The following is a 22,950-nucleotide window of genomic DNA, read 5'->3' as shown; positions in this document are numbered from 1 at the left end:
GGAAAACATGAGTAGCGATCATTTGAATTTTATGTGGTCCTTTTATGCAACAGGTGGAAGTAAACTCTTTGGTACTATGACACCCCATGGCGGACAAGATGATTTTTTTATTAGAAACTTGGAACTTTATAATTCCAGATTAAATAGAGTGCTCTATTTTTCAGACTTTTTTTCAACTTATTATAATAAAGATGCTAAAATTTCATCATTAAAATATTTTAATCCAAAATTATTATTTGATCCTGACACTGAACTTAGATACAAAACAGCTGTAGTCAATATGCCCATGATCAAGTTTAGTTTAGATGCAAACAACAATGTACAACAAAATTTATTCAACGTCAATACCGCCCCATTTGCTAACAGAACCAACTATAACTTATTGTGGTATTATAAAAAAAGTAACGAATATGCAAGCAACCCTTCTTTTTTACAACCTATTCGATCTAGTTCGACTTCAACCGTACAAGAAATAGGTTTGTCTTATTTTGGTTTTTTTTCAAACAGAACATCTGCAACTGCCTACGTTCTAGAAGATTTTACCAAATTACTACAATATAATTATAATAGTAGTAGATCATTATACGACAACATATACAACTTATCCTTAAACACTCACACTAGTAAAAATTTTGTAATATATGCAAAACATCCGCTTTTAACCGCAACAGAAATAGCAGCTATTTCACCCGAAAGACAGATTATTCTAAACGGTGTAGAAGATACTTTTGTTCGTCCGTTTATTCACATCATGCTGACACCCAATTATAAAAACCCCTCATTATCTTCGGGAAGCTTACTTTCGGATACCAGACCGTTAACTGCCGATGATAATATTCTTAGTGTTGATTTAGATATTTATATTCATAACATATTACCTATTGCAGAAAGTCAAAAATCAAAAACAAAACACATTGTACCGTGGCAAATTGCTTTTTTTTTATTAAAAATATTAACCAACACCAATACAATACCTTTTGAAGGCAACCTATATAACGTAGAAACTAATCTAAACGATTTCAACATACCTTATAATGTCAATATTCATATTAACGCCTTATGGAAAATTTGGAATGATTACGTTGATACTAAAAACCCCGCTACGCCCGGAGTTTATACTACTGAAAAAATGGTACTACCACAATTTGCAGATATTATTAAAGCTGCTTTTGCAAGTATTCGCGCACAAACGGCGAGCAGATTACTCTATGTCACATCATCCGAGTTGGGAGCTGAACCTGTAGAATTATTAACAAGTTTTTATCAAATATGGTTTCCTCTTTCATCTAGATCATCTAGAAAATATTTTCGTTATACTTTGAAAAATATACCTTTAGCTTCTTTACCATTACCTTTTTTTAACGTCGATCAAGTCATATGGCCTGAAAGAGAATTAAAAATGATGGATGTTTTTACCGAAAGTTTAAACGTAACAAACAATTTACTCAATCTCAATTTAAACAACTTGACCTTTGCCGATCATACTTATGCAGGACCCGATTTTAACATGTTTAGTAAATATCTTACAAATATACCCAAAGGTATACCTTCATGTATTCCCCAACCTATTGACGGAGTATCCAATTATTATACTTTTTTTTCTTTACCCTCCTTCCAAAGAAAATTATTATCACCCATTAAATTGAGCGTATTCCTTAAGAGAAACATGTTAGGTTTTAAAATGAGTCATAATTCCTATTCAGATTATGATATCAATTATGTTTCCCCAACCGGAATTATTGGCGAACCCGAAATAAAACCGAATTATTGGCGAACCTTTCAAGTGTTACCTTCCAACTTACCTGATGACATTGTCAAAATGTGGACAGGCGATAACGCTTTAATTGCTAAATATAACGCAGAAACTTTTATTGAAGTTTTAATCTATTGCGAACAAACCAAACCTCTATTTTCAAATAGCATCAAAGTACCTCTTGTCACTACAACTAGTTTTGAAAGAGCGACAACACCGACTCATAAAACATGGTTAAATAGTGTCAAAGCTATATTACAAGGAAATAATCTAACAGAATTGGTATTTTATTGCACTTCGCTCACCGGTCAATTTATTTATCAAAAAAAGAGCGACGGTACGATTATACAAACTTGGACAGACAGTTTGCCTTTAAAAAATATCATTTTAAAAATGTATCAACCTGTTGGAAACAATCCTGTACCTTATACTTTACTTTTACAAAGAGATCAATACAGTTTAACTCAACAAATCAATCCCTTTGTTATGCAAGTCGATCAAAATATGACCAACGCCATGTCGCTAGATTTTAAAATTCAAAAAAAAAGACTCGCTTTCTTAAGATGTGCTCTAGTTCAAATTAGTAATTTTAATAACACTGTTTCCAACTTTCCTTCGACTACAGACACTTATATTTTTATCAAATGCGATCAAGCTATAAATTGTGGAATGTATATGAACAAAATTTATGTTCCCGGTATTGTTGCTTTTTTCAATTTAACAGACTACACCAATTCGACTCAAGTGACCACCAATATTGATTTTACAAAAAATCGTAATCCTTCTATTCAAGGACAATTATCCACCTTTGATATCAACGATGTAGACGACTGGAAACAATCAAGATGGTCGTTTCTTAATTCAAAATCTGAACCGCTCACCTTTAATAATCTTAGTTCTACCGTTTTTTTTAATCCTACGTTAAAGATTCAAATGGTTCCGTTTTACAATTAACTAGTTTGATTAGTATAAAATAATGTCTTTTATTTTTTATTATGATTAAGAAAATATAAAAAGAAAAAAAAGTTGTTATTTATTTTTTTCTCTTACCTATTTACATAAAAAAAAATGAGTCTCTTGTGCGCCAAAGGAAGATATCATAAAAATTTAGTCAATTTAGAAGAAAAAATGATGCAAGAATCAAAAGTTAATCCTAAAGAACAATTCACTCAAATTAAAAATCACATGCAACAATTACAAAATCAACTAACTCAATATTCCACCAAATCCGAATTGCAAAACATGAAATCTGAATTGGATGAAATTAAAAAAATCAAAAATAAAAAAGAAGAAATACCAGAAGAAAAACCTCCCAAGAATAGGAAAAAAAAGGAACAAATCAAATCCAAACCTAAAAAACGAAAATATTCAGAATCTGAAACCGAAAGTTCAGAAGAAGAAGAAGAACTTGTTGAAAAAAAACCTAAAAGCAAATCTAGTCCTTTACACATTTGTTCGCAATGTTTTCAAGAAGTCAATGCTGTTGACAAGATAAACGGTTTATGTAGAAACTGTATTATTCAACAAAGAGCCATATTATCAAGTCCACTCATGCAGAATAACAACGACAAAAAGAAAAAAAAATTGAATAAAAAAAGTCTAATTGAACTTGGTTACACTCGTGCTTTAAAAGACGTTAAAAATAAAAAAATACCATTTAAAAAAACTACTTCAGAATCAGAAGATGAATAAATAGGAAAAAAATGTTTTATTTCTTTTTTTTCAAAAAAAAATGGGTTCGTTAGCTAAATATGTGAGAGACGGTGACGGCAATCGTTATACACCCAATACAAACGGTCATATTACTATTGAAGATGTTTTGGCACAAGCAGACCACGAAAATCGTTTATTGCAAGAAGCAACAAGTGGTAATATTAGTGCTGAATATAAAGCGATATTAAATGAAAAATATCCTGGATTTCAAACAGCTCAAGCTCAAGATGAAGTCATTGCTGTTAATAATCAAAAATTTTCTTACGATCTTACTTCTGACATGGCTAATTTAATTTCTTTTACCACTATACTCAACGAATGGACATATCTACCCGATTATTATATAGATTTTGATTTATTTCTTTATAAAAATGTCAACACGCAAACAAGATTTACACCTACAACAGACGATGAATTAGTCAACAAAGTCTGTCTTTGCTACAACTTTATTCAAGCCTTATTTAAATGTTTAAAATTTTATCCCAACTATCAAATAAATAATACTACTTGTTCGAACAACGCTATCATTAATCGTTCTTATGATCGATTTAAAACAATGCTAGTTAAAAAAAGTTATACAAAAGCGTTTAGAGAGTCGTGGATTAATCCTAGTTTAGGTTTAACAGAAGAAACTGAAAATACAACCCCTATTACTTTTACTGAAACCAAAACGCTTATACAAGCTGCAGACCCTAATGGCCTCATTAGACCACTTACTGGAACACCAGCTCCAGTAGCTCCTGGTTATCAAACAGCGCTAAGAGATAGATATAATGCTTTTATGACTGCAGAAAAAGGTTGTAAATTTAGAGTACCTTTGAGTTTAATATGTGAAATTTTTCAAATGAAAGAATATTTTGGAAAAAATAAACAAGTAAGATTTGAGTTTTATATTGAAAACGATATGAATCAACTATTAGAATGGGTTAGACCTATTACAGACGCACAAGTAACAGCTCTTGCTAATGTAGGAGTAGCTATAAAAAACCCAATGATTTATTGCAATACCTATAGACTCAAACCTAGTTTACCCTTGGAAAAATCTTTATATCTCAACAGTAAAAAAGACGAAATGTATACTTTACTACGTATCGCTCACTACGAACAAGTTGTCACCAATGTAGAAAATGTGACGGAAGTCACTGTTAATTTGGGAAGTATAAAGACAGCAGATCTTGTACCTCACAGCATTATATTTTCTGTTACTTCAAAAAAAGAAAGCGATCATTTAAGCAAAAGTTGTTTTACACCCGTTGAAATGGCTTGCAACATGATTAAAAAAATCACCCTTTATAATTACAGAAGAACATATGTTAATTCAGCAGGTGATACTACTGAATACGATTTGACAAAGCAAGACGATCAATTGTTCCTTTGGAAAAGTTATGTTTCCTTGTTTAAAGGAAATACACCCTCTACTTTTAATATTAACAATATTGCAGATTTTTATACTGCAGACGATGATAGCTTTTTAAGAACTCCTAAACTCTATTTTAGTACTACTAACACTACAGAACCTTTAGTCATCGATAGCACTAGCGATTTTAATTTTATCAACGATAAACCTCCTGCTACTATTGCTGGAAATAATTCGTTTCAAATCAATGTGCAATTTACAGAACAATTTAAAGGTGTACTTGTTATATTTATGCAATATCAAGCTCAAGTTATAGAACAAGGTTCAGGAAACGACACTCAAGTCACCTATATTCCTACCAAATTTAAATCGTCTTAATTTGTTATGAAAAACATTTGTCATTTTATTAAACAAACCCTATTTGTATTTATTATTTTATAAGTAAACGGCTATTTATTTCTAAAAAATTTTTCTTAAATCTAGTTGTTTTTTTTTATTTGTCGCGTTCATGGCTCGCAGACGTACAAGAGGTCACCGTCGTCGACATCATAAAACTCGTAGAGGGAAAGGAAAATTTATTACCAAAGTGAAAAATTTTGCTAAACGCCTTTTGAAATCAAACGTAGGAGGTTACGCTTTGGATTATCTTCAAAAGCAACGCAATGCGTAAAATAGGGTGTTGCACCGCTTGTAAAATAAAAAAAAAATCATATAAAAAAAGAGGAAGAGGGAGAGTTTATTTACCTCCTTTAAAAGGAGCTGGTAGAAAGCGATTTAAAAGACAAAGAAAATACAAGACACTTTAAGAAAAATTAAAAATTTACCCTTGGTATGAGGCTTAAAAAAACAAATGCAAAAAACTAAATTTGATCATGTTAAAAAAACACGACTTTACAATATATAATTACTTTAACCGTCCTCAAACATGTCGTAATGCATAGAAAAAGAGGAAGAGGAAGAGTTTATTTACCTCCGTTAAAAGGCGCAGGTAGAAAACGATTAAGAAGACATTTAAGAAAACGCATGCGTGGTCGATTTCTTCCATTCTTAGGTCCATTGTTATTATCATCACTGATAGCGCGATAAAAAAATGTTTAAAAGAAGACATAAAAAAAGACATAATAAAAGACATAATAAAAGACATAGAACAAGACGAATGCGTGGAAAATTTCTTTTTGGACCTCTTTTAGGAATGGCATCTAAAGCCATTATACCAGCATTTGCTAGCGCTCTTCTACCTACCATTGGTAAAGCTGTTTTGGGTGGAGCTATCTCTGGTGGAATTTCTTACGGAATTAATAGAATTGGAAAATAATATTTTTATAATATATATATTTTTACACTTTGTTTTTTATTATTTTAGTACAAATATAAAATCCCAACAGTGTTCCAAGTAATATAAAAACTCCTAGTAACGCTCCAAATAAATATCCTCCTGCTACAATAACAATAAATAAACTCGAAAGTGTTATTATCGACGCTACTTTCCATGCATTAATACACTTCAAAATTTCGAATATGATTCCCATGCGAGTCGTGTGTACCACCATTATCTATCGGAGGATCTTGTTTATAAGGTCGAACTACTGCTACGGTCGTTGGAGTTTGAAATTGTTGTAACGGTTTGTTTTTTGATTCCATTCGTTATGAACCCATTTCATTTTTTTTCACGCTTTATATACATTTGGTCACGCTTCATTAAATTTTTTTTGTCACCTGATCTTTTTGCGCATGCGCCACCTTTTTTTTTTGAGACCGGGAAATTTTCATCACTTTCATTTCCTAAATTCTCAGAATTAGTCAGAATTGAAGGTTCATTTTTTTACAAGGACCGCGGTTTCAACGTTTCAACGGACCTCGGTTTTAACGTTTTATTTCAACTTTTTTTACACGGTCGGTGACACTGAATCTGAGTCTGACTCTTACAAGAATTGTAACTTACGTTATCATCATATCTTGTCTTATTTTTTTGTTTTATCAAATTATTTTTAGCACAAATTCTTGCTTTTTCTTCAGAATTTCAAATTTTGCCTTTTCTTCAGAATGTCAAAAGAGTTCAAAATTTCTGCTTGTTTAAAAGAACAAGCAGAAATTCTGAACTCTTTTGACATTACTTGGATTTCTTTAGCTTTCTTGATTCTTTTGGTTTTGGCTCTTCGGTGTTCTATCTTAGGATATTGAACTAGTTTCACTGGTTCTTTTATCAAAAGTTCCAAATATTCACTTTACCGTTGATTTCCTGGATTCATTTTTATCAAACTTTTTGCGTAATTATACATCTATTCAAATTTTTGTGAAAAGTAAACAAAGCTAAAAAAAATAAAGATTAATGAGCATTTGTAGCAAATATTTGATTGAGACATCATGTAGCATTTGTAGCAAATATTTGATTTTTTGTTTAGAAACCCACTTATGTACAATGTTAGGTATGATAAACCTCACACTATGTACAATGTTATCCTTTACATAAATTGAAACTCCTCTAACTCATCTATAATATTTATTTCTTGGACCAAACTCTTTCAAAACCTGGAAGATGGATAGTATATTTATTTTGAAACTCTTTCAAAAAATCCAAGTTTTAGTTTTGTAAATTATATTATACATAAAATATTTTTAGTTTCTTCTTAAAAAACATTTTAATTAAACACAAAAAAAAAGTTAATTTTTTTTAAGTGTGTGTAAAAAGATTTTTTTTTTTTTGTGCATATAAAAAGTTTAATCAAAACATTACATATATCAAAACATTTTTTGTATTTTATTTAAAATGTTATTAGAAAATTGTTCATCAATTTGTAACAAATATTTTGTAAAAGCTAGTTGTTATTTATATATACGTTACCCAAAGCTTGCTGTTATAGCACACAAGTACATGTGCATACCAGCAAACTTCAATGCCATCAGAATGAGTTTTCTCGACTGGGGATGTGGTGAATTGATAACTTGTATCTTTTGGCACTCGAAACAGTGGGCATGCTAATATTTTTAAACTGTAATTGGGACTTGTTATAAAAATTGTATAACTGTTATAAAAAATACTTATTTTTTACCAGGTACCCGGGTACCCACCCATTTGTTTGACAGGTATCAGGTCAGGCATTTTCACGATTTTCGACAGCCTTACCTGTAGACAATATCCATTTTTCATATTTTCTGTTTTTATTCAACTTATTTACCTGTTTAAAGGCAACCAAACAGCCTTTTCTTTGAGTAATTTAAATTTTTGGACTAGAATAAAAAGTTTTTTGTTGCTAAAATTAGCCAATTTAGTTATAGTTATAAAATTTTAATCTACATGGATTTCATGACATTATCAGTTAAATGATTATCTTTTTGTCATATAATGCACATTTTTTATATGATTTTTAATATTATTTTAAAGTGCCTAAATTTTAAATTTTAATTACTATTAAATTTTGTTAATTAACTTGCAGTGGTGTACTTTTCATATAAAGTTTACTCAAATGTTTAACTTAAAAAAAAATATTTGTCATGTATTTGATGACATGTAGATGTTGATGACATGTCCTAGAGATGTATTTATTATGTTTTTAATGCTTTAATTAATTAATTTTATTTCAAAAAGTTATTTTTTCAAAACTGAATAACATATTTTTTGATAATCAATTAGTGGCGTGAATCAATTCAGCCTACATTTTATTATATTTGTTACAAAAAAAATTTTTTTTGCGTCTTATTGAAGTCCTACAATTGATATATATATATATATATATATATATATATATATATATATATATATATATATATATATATATATATATATATATATATATATATATATATATATATATATATATATATATATATATATGAAAGGCTTATTGTGAAACATTGACAAGCCACACTTTTTTCAAAAATGAGTTATTATGATTTTTATAATCATAAATAGTATACGCAATAGCCAAAAGATATTAAGGCATAATTCTTAAAATTGGAGCTATATTTATAAAATCATCTTACTGCAAAATGTGATTTTATAGATTTAAATAAAACTTAAAAGTCATTTTTCTCAAACATTTGTTTTTGTTGCTTGTCATTGTTTCACAATAAGCTCTTCATATATATATATATATATATATATATATATATATATATATATATATATATATATATATATATATATATATATATATATATATATATATATATATATATATATATATATACATATAGATAGATAGATAGATAGATAATATTTATAACTGTTTGGGTTGCAATGATCACAAAAAGTGAATAATGGAGCTGTCTAGTTATGTAGACCTGGGAGATACAATAATAAAATCAGATTGTAGATGATGTTATTGGATAAGATTCAGAAATGAACGTAAAGACTATTTAGTTAGAGAAATCAAAAAAAGGAGAGGGGAAATCATAACTCACGCTCTAGTCATCTGAAGTAAATAATAAACAATGGCCTATGAGTTAACAATTCTATATAATCTGCTGGTGTTATAATGGCTCCCATAACTAAAAGTATCATACAATATAAAATAAATAAATAGTAACATTGTAAGAAAATTATAATAAATGATAGTAAGGACAATATGAAAATTTAAAAAAAAAATGTGCGCACTTTAAGGTTGGAACTTTGAATCTTAACGCGCTCAGAACCCATGCCATAGGTGAAAACTGAAGATTGAGAGCAGAACAATTCCATAATGCAAAGTAAGTCAAGAAGCTTCATATACGCTCTGCCCTGGGCTAGACCTAAAAGAAAATCTATCATGCTATAGTGTCAATATCCAATCTTCTAAAAAGTTGGCTTATAAATTTGGTAAAATTCATGGTCTAAACACTAGACAATAAATTGAAAACTGATAACCACCTGTGTAACAACAAGATTTATAAATATTGTAAATGTAACAAATATATAATAAAAAGCTCCCAAAGCACTAAAATTCATAGGTGTAAGTAAAAAAAATTTGGTGCCATAATACCCATTTAGAATTAAGCAGTGAATGAATGGTGATCCCCTTTTCAGGAATGCACTTCAACCACCAATGATGTTTTTAGGAGCCTGAGACCTGCACTAATGCTACTTGTCAGGGGCGTGTCCTTGCAACAGATCTCACTGCCTGCTCTCTATGTTATGTCAATGTTGCAATATAATAGGACTACACTACAAAAGTTAAAAGTCCCAAAACCCTATCCCAGTTTTTAATACAGCTCCAACATTCTGAAAGATCTCGTAAGGGCGGTAAGTGATGCGTGTGGTGTGGTCATGAATAAATATGCAAATACCTAAATATCATGTACACTTACACTAGAAGAGACTGATATGTACACATGCGCATGTATTAAAATAAACAGTTGTAATGTATAAAAGTAACACATATAATAGAAAATAGTAGTTAATAATAAAGAGTAGCTTACCGCTTCTTTTATGGATGTAATATGGTTGTAATATTCACCATGACTAAAGAGCTTTACTTGCCTTAAAATTAAATTAGTTAAATGTTATGGATAGGAAAAATATTTTTATGAAGTTTTATTATCAATTTTTTTATGAAGTTTTATGAAGTAATATTAAGTATATATTAATGTTACTTAATAGCATATATATATATATATATATATATATATATATATATATATATATATATATATATATATATATATATATTATATATATTTATTATATATATATATGTGTATATATGTATATGTATATATATATATGTATATCTATATATATATATGTATAGACATATATATATATATGTATATATATATATATATGCGTTTATATATATGTATATATGAGTTTATATATATGTATATATGTGTATTTATATATATATATATACATATATATATATATATATATATATATATATATATATATATATATATATATATATATATATGTATGTATATATATATTTATATATACATACATATATGCATGTATATATAATATATATATATATATATATAAATATTATGTTGAATGCTGGATCTTTTTGACTCAATGCGTGGGTTTCATTTGTGTTTTTGTTTTTATGACTAGGCAACTCATTCTATGATCTCCTAATAAGGGTACAGCTCTGAAACTCAGTTTTATGGTTCTGTGGCCGGCTGGTAGTCAGGTTTCCTCTGTGGTAGCTCTCAGAGAGACTGATTCCATCAACAGCTGAAAAATATCAGAGTACTAACAGTGTCATGCTGCACATGGATCGTGTCCCTGTTTGTACTTTTGGTGTGCATTGTCAAGGCCACATTTGGAGCTGTTTGTTATGGCTTAGGGTTTATTAATAGTAGTAAGGCAATTGCCCGGTCTATTAAATAGTGTACTGAGTACTATCTATGCTTTGAGTCAAGTTCTTTAAAATGACTAAAGTACCAAAAGCTATAAAACACAAAAAACCATTGTCATCACCAAGTTCTCTAAACCTATCATTCACTAATATTCGTGGTCTTCGAAGTAACTTTTTTCCCTCTTAAGTCTTATCTCTTGCAAAGTTTACCAGACCTACTTGCACTTTGTGAGACTAATTTGAGTTCAGCTGTCTCATCTTGTGATCTTAGTGTTGATGGTTATTTTTCTTTAATTGGCGAAGATTCCAATAGTCACATGCTTGGACTGGGCATTTACATTCGCAAAAATTGACCCATTTGTCGGGAAACTAGGTTTGAGTCCACAGACTATTCTTTTTTGTGCTTTCGTTTAGCACCACTTCATTCTATTGCCTTTTCCTTTGTTTTAAATTTCTCTCCTTCATCTCAAGACTACACTCTTCTTGAAGTTATTTCTGATCAAATTGACCAACCCTTTTCTCTTTATCCTTCAGCCAATATTTTTGTTGTTGGTAGCTTTAATGCTCATCACACTGAATGGCTTGGCTCTAGTGTCAGTGACTCAGCAGGCCCTCAACTTTTGCCTTTCTCAATCTCTAACTCAAATAGTCAACTTTCTAACTTACTTTCCAGACAATACGAATCATTTACCTTCTCTACTTGACCTATGTCTTGTTTCTGATCCTAGATCCTAGTAATTTTGCTTCTTTTTCTATTTTCTATAAATACTATAATGGGTACTGCTTTTAAGAGCTAGCCTCTCTTGTGCCATCTACAAAAATCCATACTCCTGTCAATCATCATTCAGTTAAGTTTCAACCTTTTACTGTGACTGTTCCTAAGTGTTCTAAATATTCTTATTCTTCTAGTTTTTTTCCTCGAATATCAGATTTTGGAATTCGCTTTCTTTATCACATTTCCTGCTTTCCTGATTCATATAATTTGCAATCTTTTAAGTCGTCTGTCAATTGTTATCTTGCTCTACAAACTTCATCTTTTCTCTTCTAGTAACTTCCAACTCTAATAGTGGTTGCTCGCAGCCTTGTTGGAAGCAAAGATGTTAAAAAATATGTCTTATAAATAACACTTATATACATGGAAAGTGAAGATGATTTGTGGTTAGTACAAAAATAGTAGAAAGTATGGTAGAGAATGTGGTAACTCCAATATTATGAGAAATATATATCTTACCTGATTAGTAGAGACAATAGCTTTCACGCAAAACAAACTCAGAGTAATTAAAAAATGATTAACAAGAGATAAAAAAAATATACAAACATTAAATTAGTAGGCAGAGAATAGTGAGAAAATAAACAGATGAGACAATAAATGCGATTCATACTAATAGCTTATAACCACTAAAAAAGGTAAGGTTAAAAACAATATTGTTGATAAAACGACCAAAAGAACCGTAGTTAAGACGGCATAGTGCAAACCACAACAAACTAACTTAGCAACATCAGGTTAAGAAAATTGAATAGAAACAAAAAACCTAAGGAGATCGTGATTTTGTCTAAACTTATCTAGTAGAATAGTTCAGTAGATTCCAACCAAATAATATCAGGGAATATCAGGGAATAAATACGACCCCAGAAAAGCACAAAACATACACTACCGTTCATAGTTATTTGAATGACATTAACTTTTTTTTTAATGCTATTTTTTATTTAACTATTTTATGTTTATTTTTGCACTATTAGCTAATGGAGTATTTTGATTAAAATGCGTTATTAAAAATCCTAATTATTGTAAAAATGTTAAAGTGGGCAAAACTACAGTTACACTGTGTGCCGACGTGTTAAAGTTTTAAATCTTTGGTTTCAAGATAAGATTGTTTGTTCAAAACAAAAAATTGTTTAATGTATAAGATAGTGTGTATAATCCACTGTAAAACACAGTGGATGTAGTGTTAAGGTGTGGGGCTATTTTGGTTGAAATGCCACAAGTGACTTTGTAAAAACAGAGAAAGTAATGAGAAAAGTAGTTTCTTTGTACGCTTCAAAAATTATGCTACACTTTCAAAATGATAAGTTTATTGGAAGCCATTTATTTTTCAGAAGAAATTGGCTTTAAGCCTAAATCCAAAACATGTTTTTCAAAAAATTGTATAAGTTATTTGACTGAGTTCGAGAACAATCAAATATTGAATAGAATGATTTAGCCTCCCCAATCACAAGATCTTTCTCCTATTGGATTTTTATGGGAGGAAATAAAATTAATGTCAAAAAAATAATGCCTAATGATGCATAAGATATGGAAAAAATTTATTAGTTAGTGACATGAAATTGATTTCGATAAATTGGATAAGCCATTAAGTAGCATGCCAAGAATGGTGGTTATTATTACGTTATATGGATAGTTTATTTTACATTAAGTACTTATTAATCACTTTTTTAACATGACATTTAAGTAATTGTCATGTTTAAAAGTGACTTCTTGTAGTGTTAGTATATTTCCTGATCAAGCATAAAATACATAATAAAATGTTGGTTTTTTCATAAAATAAAGTTTACAAAAATCAATTTAAGATAAACGTATAAAAAAATTTCAAAAAATTCTCAGAAATTCAGAGAATAAATCTAGTTTGTTTCTGCTTGGATTTTTTCGGAATTTCAGGCAAAACGAGTCTCGTCTTGCCTGATTTTTCAAGAATAAAATTTTTCCCCTTACCGTTATTTTTTTTGTTCTAATTTTAACTGATTTCTTGTTACTCTTTCAAATAATTCCGAGATGTAACAGCTTAATAAACACACGATAACACTTGACTATTAGGCTTATGATTTTTTTTAACTTTTGTCACAGTTTTAATTGGCCATAGTTTAAAAACCTGAGAAAATGATAGGTAATATTAAAATTTTATAGTAATATTGAATATAGTTAAAAAATGTCCCTGCCCACATACTATTGAGTTGAGACTATTGTTGAAGTATTTAATTTTAAATTAAATATAAAGCATAGTAAAACACCTAAGTAAAACTATTTTCTGTGTTTGTGTAATATGTTGCTCTGAACTGAAACATTAAACAAATACAGAAAATAGTTAGTACTTATGTGTTATTATGTGTTATTATGTCTTAATCATTATTGTGTATTTTTTACATTTCATTTAATTAATTTTATATTTAATTCAGTAAAGTTTTAAAGAAAAGTATTTTTTATAAAAATAATATTAAAACATAGAATATTACTAACATATATTATCCATGCATTTTAGATTTTTCTAATATATCAAATGAATATCGAAAAACTGTTGTAAATAAATATTTAAGAGTAAAAAGCTGAAAAGAAAGAGTAAAATTAGTTACTTTCAAAATATGTAAATTATAGAACAAACTCAACTTTCCAAGTATTTCTAAAAAATCAGTTGGAAGAAAAATTGAAAAAGTTATAGAAAAACATGACAACTATCTTAAAAAGCCTGGCGAAAAAGAAGAATGCTCTGTTTTTGGAGATCTTTTTGATATCAACAATATCAAGGGTATGTGGCTTAGTCTGGAAGATAAAAAATTTTATAACATACAATTATTAAGTTCAGGAGAAGTTGGTCACAGTACTAACACACAAGTATCGTTACATCCTTTGAAAGTCAGAATTTGTAATGCAAAAGATACAATTTTGACAAGCAAAAGTTAATAATTTTCCAGTTAGCAGTTCAACTGCATCAGAAGAAAGTGGTTCAGCTTTAGATTCACAAGAAAATTACAAACCAGTGGAAATTAAAAAATCAAGAAAGAGAGTATACAATAGAACTAAGCATCTAATCTTGTGATAACTGAATCTTTAAGTACAAGTAGATCAGCTAAAATCTATAAAAAATTATATGAAAAAGATTTTGAAATAGAAACTCCAAGTCAGAAAGGAATATGGAGATGAACTATAAGGCAAGGGAAAAAAAAAGAAGAAAATTATTACTAAAATAGTAAAAGAAGATTATTTCTGCCTACATTTTGATGGAAAGAAAATAAACAAGACTGAGTAAGTTGTGATGAGAATGACAAAATGAGAATGACAAAATAATTTAGGAATTGTTAATGTGAAAGTGGAAAATCCCATGATATTTTTGAAACTTTGAAAAAATTGCTAAATGATTTTGATGCATGGAAATATATTACAATGATTATATGTGACACAACAGCAGTAAACACAGGAAAATTAAATGGTATAGTTGTAAAACTACAAAATGAAATGGAAACCAGAGGCTTTACTAAACCACAATATTTAGGATCATATACTGGAATTTTTAGCATCAACAACTTTTTTATTTATAAAAAGTTGTAAAAATTTATCAAACAAAATTTTCAAATGAGTTACATTTTTTTCCATCTTCTTATTAAAAAATATCATCTTCCAACTTATCTTTAAAAAAAGAAAAAGATTAAAAATATTGAGAAAAAGATTAAATAAATGGCGACTAACCGGATGCAATCTTATCATCGTTTATAAATCATCAAAAAGTAAAATTTCAAAGTTCCACTATGAACAAAAGTTGTAAAACATTTAACAATATCAGAATAATTTTCTCTAGAGACATTTATCCTTTTAAGAAATTTATTGTATGTCAGTAAGCAATATACAATAAATTTTTTAAAGGGATAAATGTCTCTAGAGAAAATTATTCTGATATTGTTAAATGTAGATTCTGCAAAGTTTTTTTGTTAAAAATTTCAGACTATATAAAGGATCTCATTTTAAAACATGTTTTGGATAATTTTGTAAGTTATAAATCAATAACTCCTGGTTATGAATATAAATTTGTAAAGGATTTAATCAAAAGCTATGAAAATCTTAAAAAAAACTATACATATGAAGCTGAGCCTAATAATTACATAAACCTAGGATGGCAAGATGACTTCAAATTCTTTTATGAGTTATGTGAAGCTTTTTGTTACTTCAAGAATAAAAAAAGATTAACAAAAATTAAGTAGCATAAGCTTCCTCCATTGCACAGTGCAAGATTGAACTCTAGAGCATCATATGTTCTTATTGCCTATTTTCTTATACCAATATGGAGGAGTGAACTTGAAAGTGAAGCAAACTTTATTGCAAATCTGTGGAAAAAACTTTGGTTCAGCAAACAATTACTTGGTGATAAATCTTATGACCATATGCTAGATGCATTGACTGAACTCAAGTGTAGAGCTGCTTTTCTCAGATTATCGAAGTATGGCCACAACAGATTCAAAAATTGCCATAACCACTATGTGCTTGGATCTAAAATCTCACTTCATACAAAATCAAAATTATAAAAAATAATATATATTAGATAAATAATAATTATTATTATTTACCTAATAACAATAGATATTAAGACAAATATGATAAATATAAATAATATTTATATGTAAAATTATGAAGTTAAATCAATTTTTCAAAATCTTTTTGAAGTTGTGAAATAAACTTGCACATATATTTTCTTTTTATATGGAGTATAGTAGAAAAATGACATTAACAGGTTTAATGCAACTTGCATTAAGTTGAAATACAATATAGCAAATATGCAAATATAATTTTGGTTAAAATTAATTCAAATTTTTGCCAACGTTTATAAGATATTTAGGTTTTAAAAAAAGGAATTTTTTTTTAAACACAATTTTCCTTGTTTTACTTTATGTAATTGCATTAGTATTTTTGTGTTTTTTTTTTAATATTTGTCAACAGTAACACAGTTCATCATGAGAGCCTTTATTAATCCTTATTAATGTTGCTGTTTAATATGACAGTTCAATAATATTGTTGCTATAAATAAAACTACATTTAGCAACAGTTTTATTGAACTGTCATATTAAACTGTAGTAGTGCAAATATATAGAGAGAAGCCAACTCTGACTTAACACACCCCTTGTCTTAGGGCTCTTGATTGAGTAAAGGCTAGAGATGGGGTCTCATCTTACATACTAACCTTAAATGCATCCGGCTACTGTCTTGTTGAAGGTCTTCTAGGTAAAGACTAAATGGGCAAAAAAATATTATCTGTTGATCAGCTTTGCATTTATCTTCATCTATTAGGCTGGCATAGATGTATTTATAATGCATTGTTTTATGTTATATAATACATCTTAAATGCTGGATCTTCTTAATTCAATGCATTGATTTTGCTTGTATCTCCTAATAATGGTACAGAGTTGTAAGACCAACTGGTAATCATGTTTCCTTAACTCTGTGGTAGCTCTCAGAGAGGCTGATTCCATCAACAGCTGTAAAGTATCAGAATTCTAACAGGGCCATGTTGCACATGGGTAGTGTCCCTGTTCATACTTTTGGTCTGCATTGTCAAGACTACATTTGGAGCCCTTTGTTTATTAATTGTAATGAGGCAATTAGTAGGACTATTAGATAGTGTACTGAGTACTATTTGTGCTTTGAGTCAAGTTCTTAAACAAATCCAAAAATGAATAAAGTATCAAAAACTATAAAACACAAAAAACCATCGTCATCACTAAGTTATTTAAATCTAACATTCACTAATATTTGTGGTCTTTGAAGTAACTTTTATTCTGTTGAGTCTTATCTCTTGCAAAGTTCTAATTTGAGTTTGGCTGTCTCATCTTGTGATCTTAGTGTTGATGGTTATCTTCTTTTAGTTTGTAAAGAATCCAACAGTCACTTGGCCTGGGGACATGTTTACATTTGTAAATATTCAACCATTTGTCAAGAAACTAGGTTTAAATCTACAGACTATTATTTTATGTGCTTTTGTTTGCATCACTTCACTCTATTGGCTTTCTCATTGTTCTATAATACTCTCCTTCACCTCAAGACTGTACTCTTTTTGATGTTATTTCTGATCAAATTGACCAAGCCCTTTCTCTTTATCTTTCAGCCAACATTGTTGTTTTTGGTGAATCACACTTAATGGCTTGGCCTGCAGTGTCAGTGACTCTGCAGGTGTTAAGGCCCACAACTTTTGCCTTTCTCAATCTCTACACAAACAGTCAACTTTCCAACTTGCGTTCCAGACAATCTAAATCATTTACCTTCTCTACTTTACTTATGTCTTTTTTCTGATTCTAGTCAGTGCTCAGTTTCTCCACATTCACCCTTGGGTGCTTCTGATCATGTGATCTTTCTGTGATTTTCTTTGTGATGGCCTTCGAGTAGAAATCTTTAGTCTTCCTGGCAGCAAATATGCTTTTTATGTAATTTCTTGGATACAAGCTGGCATGGAATCTTTTATTCTCTCTTGACGATTCTAAGTCAAGCCTTATTTTTCTCCATGGCTTTAGTCTCATTCTACTGCTGCAATTTTTAATTGTAACCACTACGCCCATATCAGTCATCAAAACAATTCTTCAAGACATCTGTTTAGTATTGCTAGAAACCTTTGTAAAAAGGTTTGTCTAACGCCAAAGCTGCTATTCTCAGGTTACAAAATCTTGTATTTTATTGCAAAAATTAGGCTCCCAAGACTTCTGGATAATCTTTAACAACTCTTGCATGGTTCAGATTTTGGTACCTCACCTATAGGCAAAGTTGAACTGTTATCTAAATAATTTTAATCAATCTCATCTCTTGATTAATCTAATCACATCCTATCTGGTATACTTGACAAACAGGTTGATCTATTGCTTGACATTCGTATCACTCCAGCTTCTGCATCTAAAGTGATTACCTGTTTAAACTTTAAGTCAGAATTCTTGTTTTCCAGCTTGCTGGAAAGTAGTATCTGTTATCCCTAGTTTCAAAATTTCTGGAGATTGCCCCATTTGTCTTCTTCCTATAATAAGCAAAGTTTTTGAGTCTTTAAATAACAAACCATTAATCTTTTTATCTTGAATCTAATAATTTTTTTTTCTGATCATCAATATGTATTTGGATAATACTGCTGTGTTAATAGTAATAACCAATAGGTTTTATTGTGCATTAGATAAATGTGGAGTGGTTAGGGCTATCACTCTTGTCATTTCTACAGCTTTTGATAAGGTTTGGCATTCTGGTTTTCTCCATAAGCTCTCTTTATGAGGTGTATCAGGTAACATCATTAAGATTATTGAATTCTTACTTACCAATCATAGTATAAAAGTTGTCCTCGATGGATAGCACTCTTCTTCATTTCCTGTAACTTCAGGGGTTCCTCAAGGTTCTATCCTAGGCCCTATACCTTTTTTAAATTTAAATTAACAATCTCCCAGAAATTCTCACACCTAAGGTGACTTTGTTTGCTCTTGTTACACCGTATGTTCTTTTCTTGATTAGAAGCCAGTACTCTCTGATTGCTTAGAGAGGGCATTTGAGCTTGAAAAGGATTTGACTTTTGGTACAGCATGAAGCTCTCATTGGCTTGTGAACTTTAACTCAGATAAAACTAATTTTTTTTCAGCTAATTGTTATCGCAATAATCTAGATCTTTCTATATTTTACTAATGTACTCGCGAGTCATCTACCTTTCTTCTTCTAAGATTAACTCTTACTTCTGATCTTCCTTGGAAACCATATATCAATTTTGTTGCAAAATTAGCATCTGCTAAGGTTGCATCTCTTTATTGCCATCATCATCTAATCATGATTGATTGCTACTTTTTAAATTTTTAATCCATCCTTGTATAGAATACTGTTGCCATATATGGACCAAATCTTCAAATGATATCTTTTTCTGTTTTATTCAAGGTGCAAAAACACATTGTAAACATAGTTGGACCTGCTTTTGCAGGCAATCTTTAACCATTGTCGCATCGTCGTAATATTGCATATTTATTTCATCAGTTGTTTTTAACTTGGTTTTAACCATTTTTTTTTATTCTTAACATATTTTTCTGTATAAATTTGTTTATTTTAATTTTCAGGTAAAAAAATTTTAATAAAAAAATTATATTATGTAAAAGATTATGAACAAACTACCTCACTTAAAAAAGATTTATAACTATGTGGTTTCAATTTTTGGATGGAAACCCTTGTTACAGTTTAACTAAAAGTTTTAAACTATATATTCATCTATGTGATGTTTTACTTTATATTTAATTTTAGGTGCAAACATCGCTACAGCAGAAAGTGGTCAAGGACCTTTACATCTTAGTTGTACAAAAGGTCATTCTAAAACTGTAGAAGTATTACTTGATCATTGCAACATTAATGAAACTGATGCATCTGGAAATAATCCCCTTGATATTTGTATTGATAGTTGCAAAATGTATGATATTTATTTGCACTTATTTATATGTATATACAAAACTAAAAGAATGTTTTAAAAAATTAATGAAAGCCAATGTGTTTTTTATACTAATTCGACTGTGCTGATTTCAAATCTGAAATCAGTTTATGTACGTCACCCACCACTTTTTAAAAAAATTGTGATTTTTTTTGTATGACATGTCAAGGACATTGTAATGTAATTCAGTGATTAATTTTATACACATTAATTGATCAGTGCTTGTTTTACTTCTTGTTCTTTTTCTTTTAACAATCTTTTATAAATAAATATAAATATGATAGTATAAAAGTATAACGAATCTTTAGTAATCTTCATTCTGATATTTCATCATTATTGTCTGTGCATTATTATGGCTTTTCAAGACTGCATGAATCATCCTGGTAGCTTTATATAGCTTAAATGTGTGGTGAATATACTTTGAAGAAATATCAACAACCCCCTTCAAGTTAAATCAAAAACCTCCAAAAAAGCTCCCATACTTTGATTGTGCTACTGGAAAAGAAAATAAGTCATGGGCACCACACTTGGTTTAAAAGGCAACATCAGCAATCTTCCTTAGTTGAAAAAAAAGTGGTATTGTCTTTACTACACTTCAAACTGGGTCTTATTAAGCAACTGTTGAACACCCTTGATAAGGAAAGTGCAGCCTTCAGACACCTGGTTCAGAAATTTCCTGCATTAAGCGAGGCCAAGATTAAAGATGGAGTTTTTTGTGGAGCCTTACATAAAACAGCTTCTAGATGATGATCAGTTTGAGCAGACCATGGATAAATTTCAATTAACTCTGTCTGGAAAGCATTGGATACATGGATCTCATTCAACAGCTGTTGTACCTATATGGCAATATGGTAATGTAAGTATAAGTGTAAAGGGCGATTCCACCAAGGTGTTGCTGTAGTGAAGAAATGCTACAAAGAAAAATGATCATCTGCAATGCTAGCAGACTTTTGCTGGAATTTGCAACACGATGCTCACTGACATGCTGTAAAAGTAGAAATCTTACACCAAACACTTCTAGTGCTATTAGTAATTGTTTGTAAGAGCTGTGTAATTGTTTATTTATAGTTTATTGAATACTGTGAGGTACACCATAGTAAAAGTATTTTAAAAAGTCAAGATTTTTAAAAAACAAATATTTTCTTTAAAGTTTCATAAATCCAAAAATAAATTTTTTCCAAAAAGTGATATGTGATGGAAATAAACAGACTTTAAATTTGAAATCAGCACATGTGAATTAGTATATTGGTATTCATGATATTTTCATTCATTTATATAATTTAATCCAATTGAAATATTAATCAAACACAACAAAAAAGCAGCATACAGTTTTAATTTTTTTTTGTAAATAAATATATTTTTTAAAAACGGTCATCAAGTTAAATAAAGCGGACATAATGTTACAAAATTACCTGACCTAACGTTAACCTGGCATAACGTTATGTAACATGACAAAAATCTGAAGCGCAACAGGCGAAAAAATTATTTTAGGCCGCTTAACTGCAGGATTACCCATTAAATAAACCTCCATGGTATTAGAGGTACTCCTGCGACTATTTCATTTCAGAGCATTTGCCAATGTTAAAACTTTAAATCATATTTATATATAAAATAAATAATAATAAAAAGGTGAAGACCTTTTGATTTTAATCATTGAAGCCAGATTGCTTGTTAAAAACTTATTCTGTATGCATAATTTCATAATCTTTATATGCATAATGTCATTAGTTTTGGATAATTACATCAAAGAATTTTATAGTTTAATTTTTAATTATAGTGTTAACTGACCTTAATTGTTATTTTTAGAAATTAAGTATCTTGAGAATTTTATGGTGATAAATATTCAAATTTCTCTAAGTAAATTTTTATTTTATGTTTTTCATCTGGTATCAAATTTTAAGAAAATCAAAAAGGCAGAATTAAAAACATTTAAAAAATATTCTGATTTAATACAAAATTTACTTAAAATTTTTGAAATTTTCTGATTTAATATGAAATTTACATGTTTGTAAAATTTTCTAATTTAATATTAAATTTTCGTGAAGTTTTTGAAGTTTTCTAAATTAATATGAAATTTTCTTAAAGTTTTTGAAATTTACATAACTGAGTTTAGGTGCCACTCATAGGTAAAGATAACAAAAATTTTAAAAATGTAATGAAAAAAATAAATGTTTATTTATAGAGTTTATTATCAGAACGCAGTGTAATTTTAATTCAATGTATAAATTTTAAAAATGTAATGAAAAAAATAAATGTATATCAGAGTATCAGAACGCAGTGTAAACAGTTTTGATTTTAATTGCTTCAAATATTATTTAATTAAAAAAATATTTTGTGCATGAAACTTTATTATTTTTTTTTAGTTAATTTGTAACCTTTTAAAAATAAAAGTTTTCTTCCAAATAAATTGTCTTCTTCCAAATTGATCAAGCTATATTGGACACAATTATGAATTTCATTAATTCGCTAATTATCTAAGTGACAGTTCTACCTGATTTTAAAATCTAAAATTAATTTTTTAATAGAATATTTTGACAAATTTTCTGGTTTATGAATCAAAGAATAAGTCTCAAAAAGTTTTATCTTTGTTGATTATTGGATCATTTTCATTTTTTTTTTTTTTTTTTGCTACATAGAATTCTTTCTTTGAATATTGAATGCTATGTG

At 29.1% G+C, this 22,950-nt stretch overlaps 1 protein-coding gene across 1 annotated transcript in view; it reads left to right on the top strand.

Annotated features, from left to right (window-relative positions):
* The window catches only part of LOC100215626 (transient receptor potential cation channel subfamily A member 1 homolog), a 115,418-nt gene that overhangs the window by 76,338 nt on the left and 16,130 nt on the right, over positions 1–22,950 (top strand). The window contains exon 10 of the mRNA XM_065793090.1: positions 20,103–20,265. Within this exon, the coding sequence (XP_065649162.1) occupies positions 20,103–20,265 (163 nt within the window). The remainder of the gene's footprint in view (positions 1–20,102; positions 20,266–22,950) is intronic.

This window comes from Hydra vulgaris, chromosome 03 (assembly GCF_038396675.1).
Source record: "Hydra vulgaris chromosome 03, alternate assembly HydraT2T_AEP".
In the NCBI taxonomy this organism is placed as follows: Eukaryota; Metazoa; Cnidaria; class Hydrozoa; order Anthoathecata; family Hydridae; genus Hydra; species Hydra vulgaris.
The sequence above is the reverse complement of the archived record's forward strand: the minus strand, read 5'-3'. Positions and strand labels throughout refer to the sequence as shown.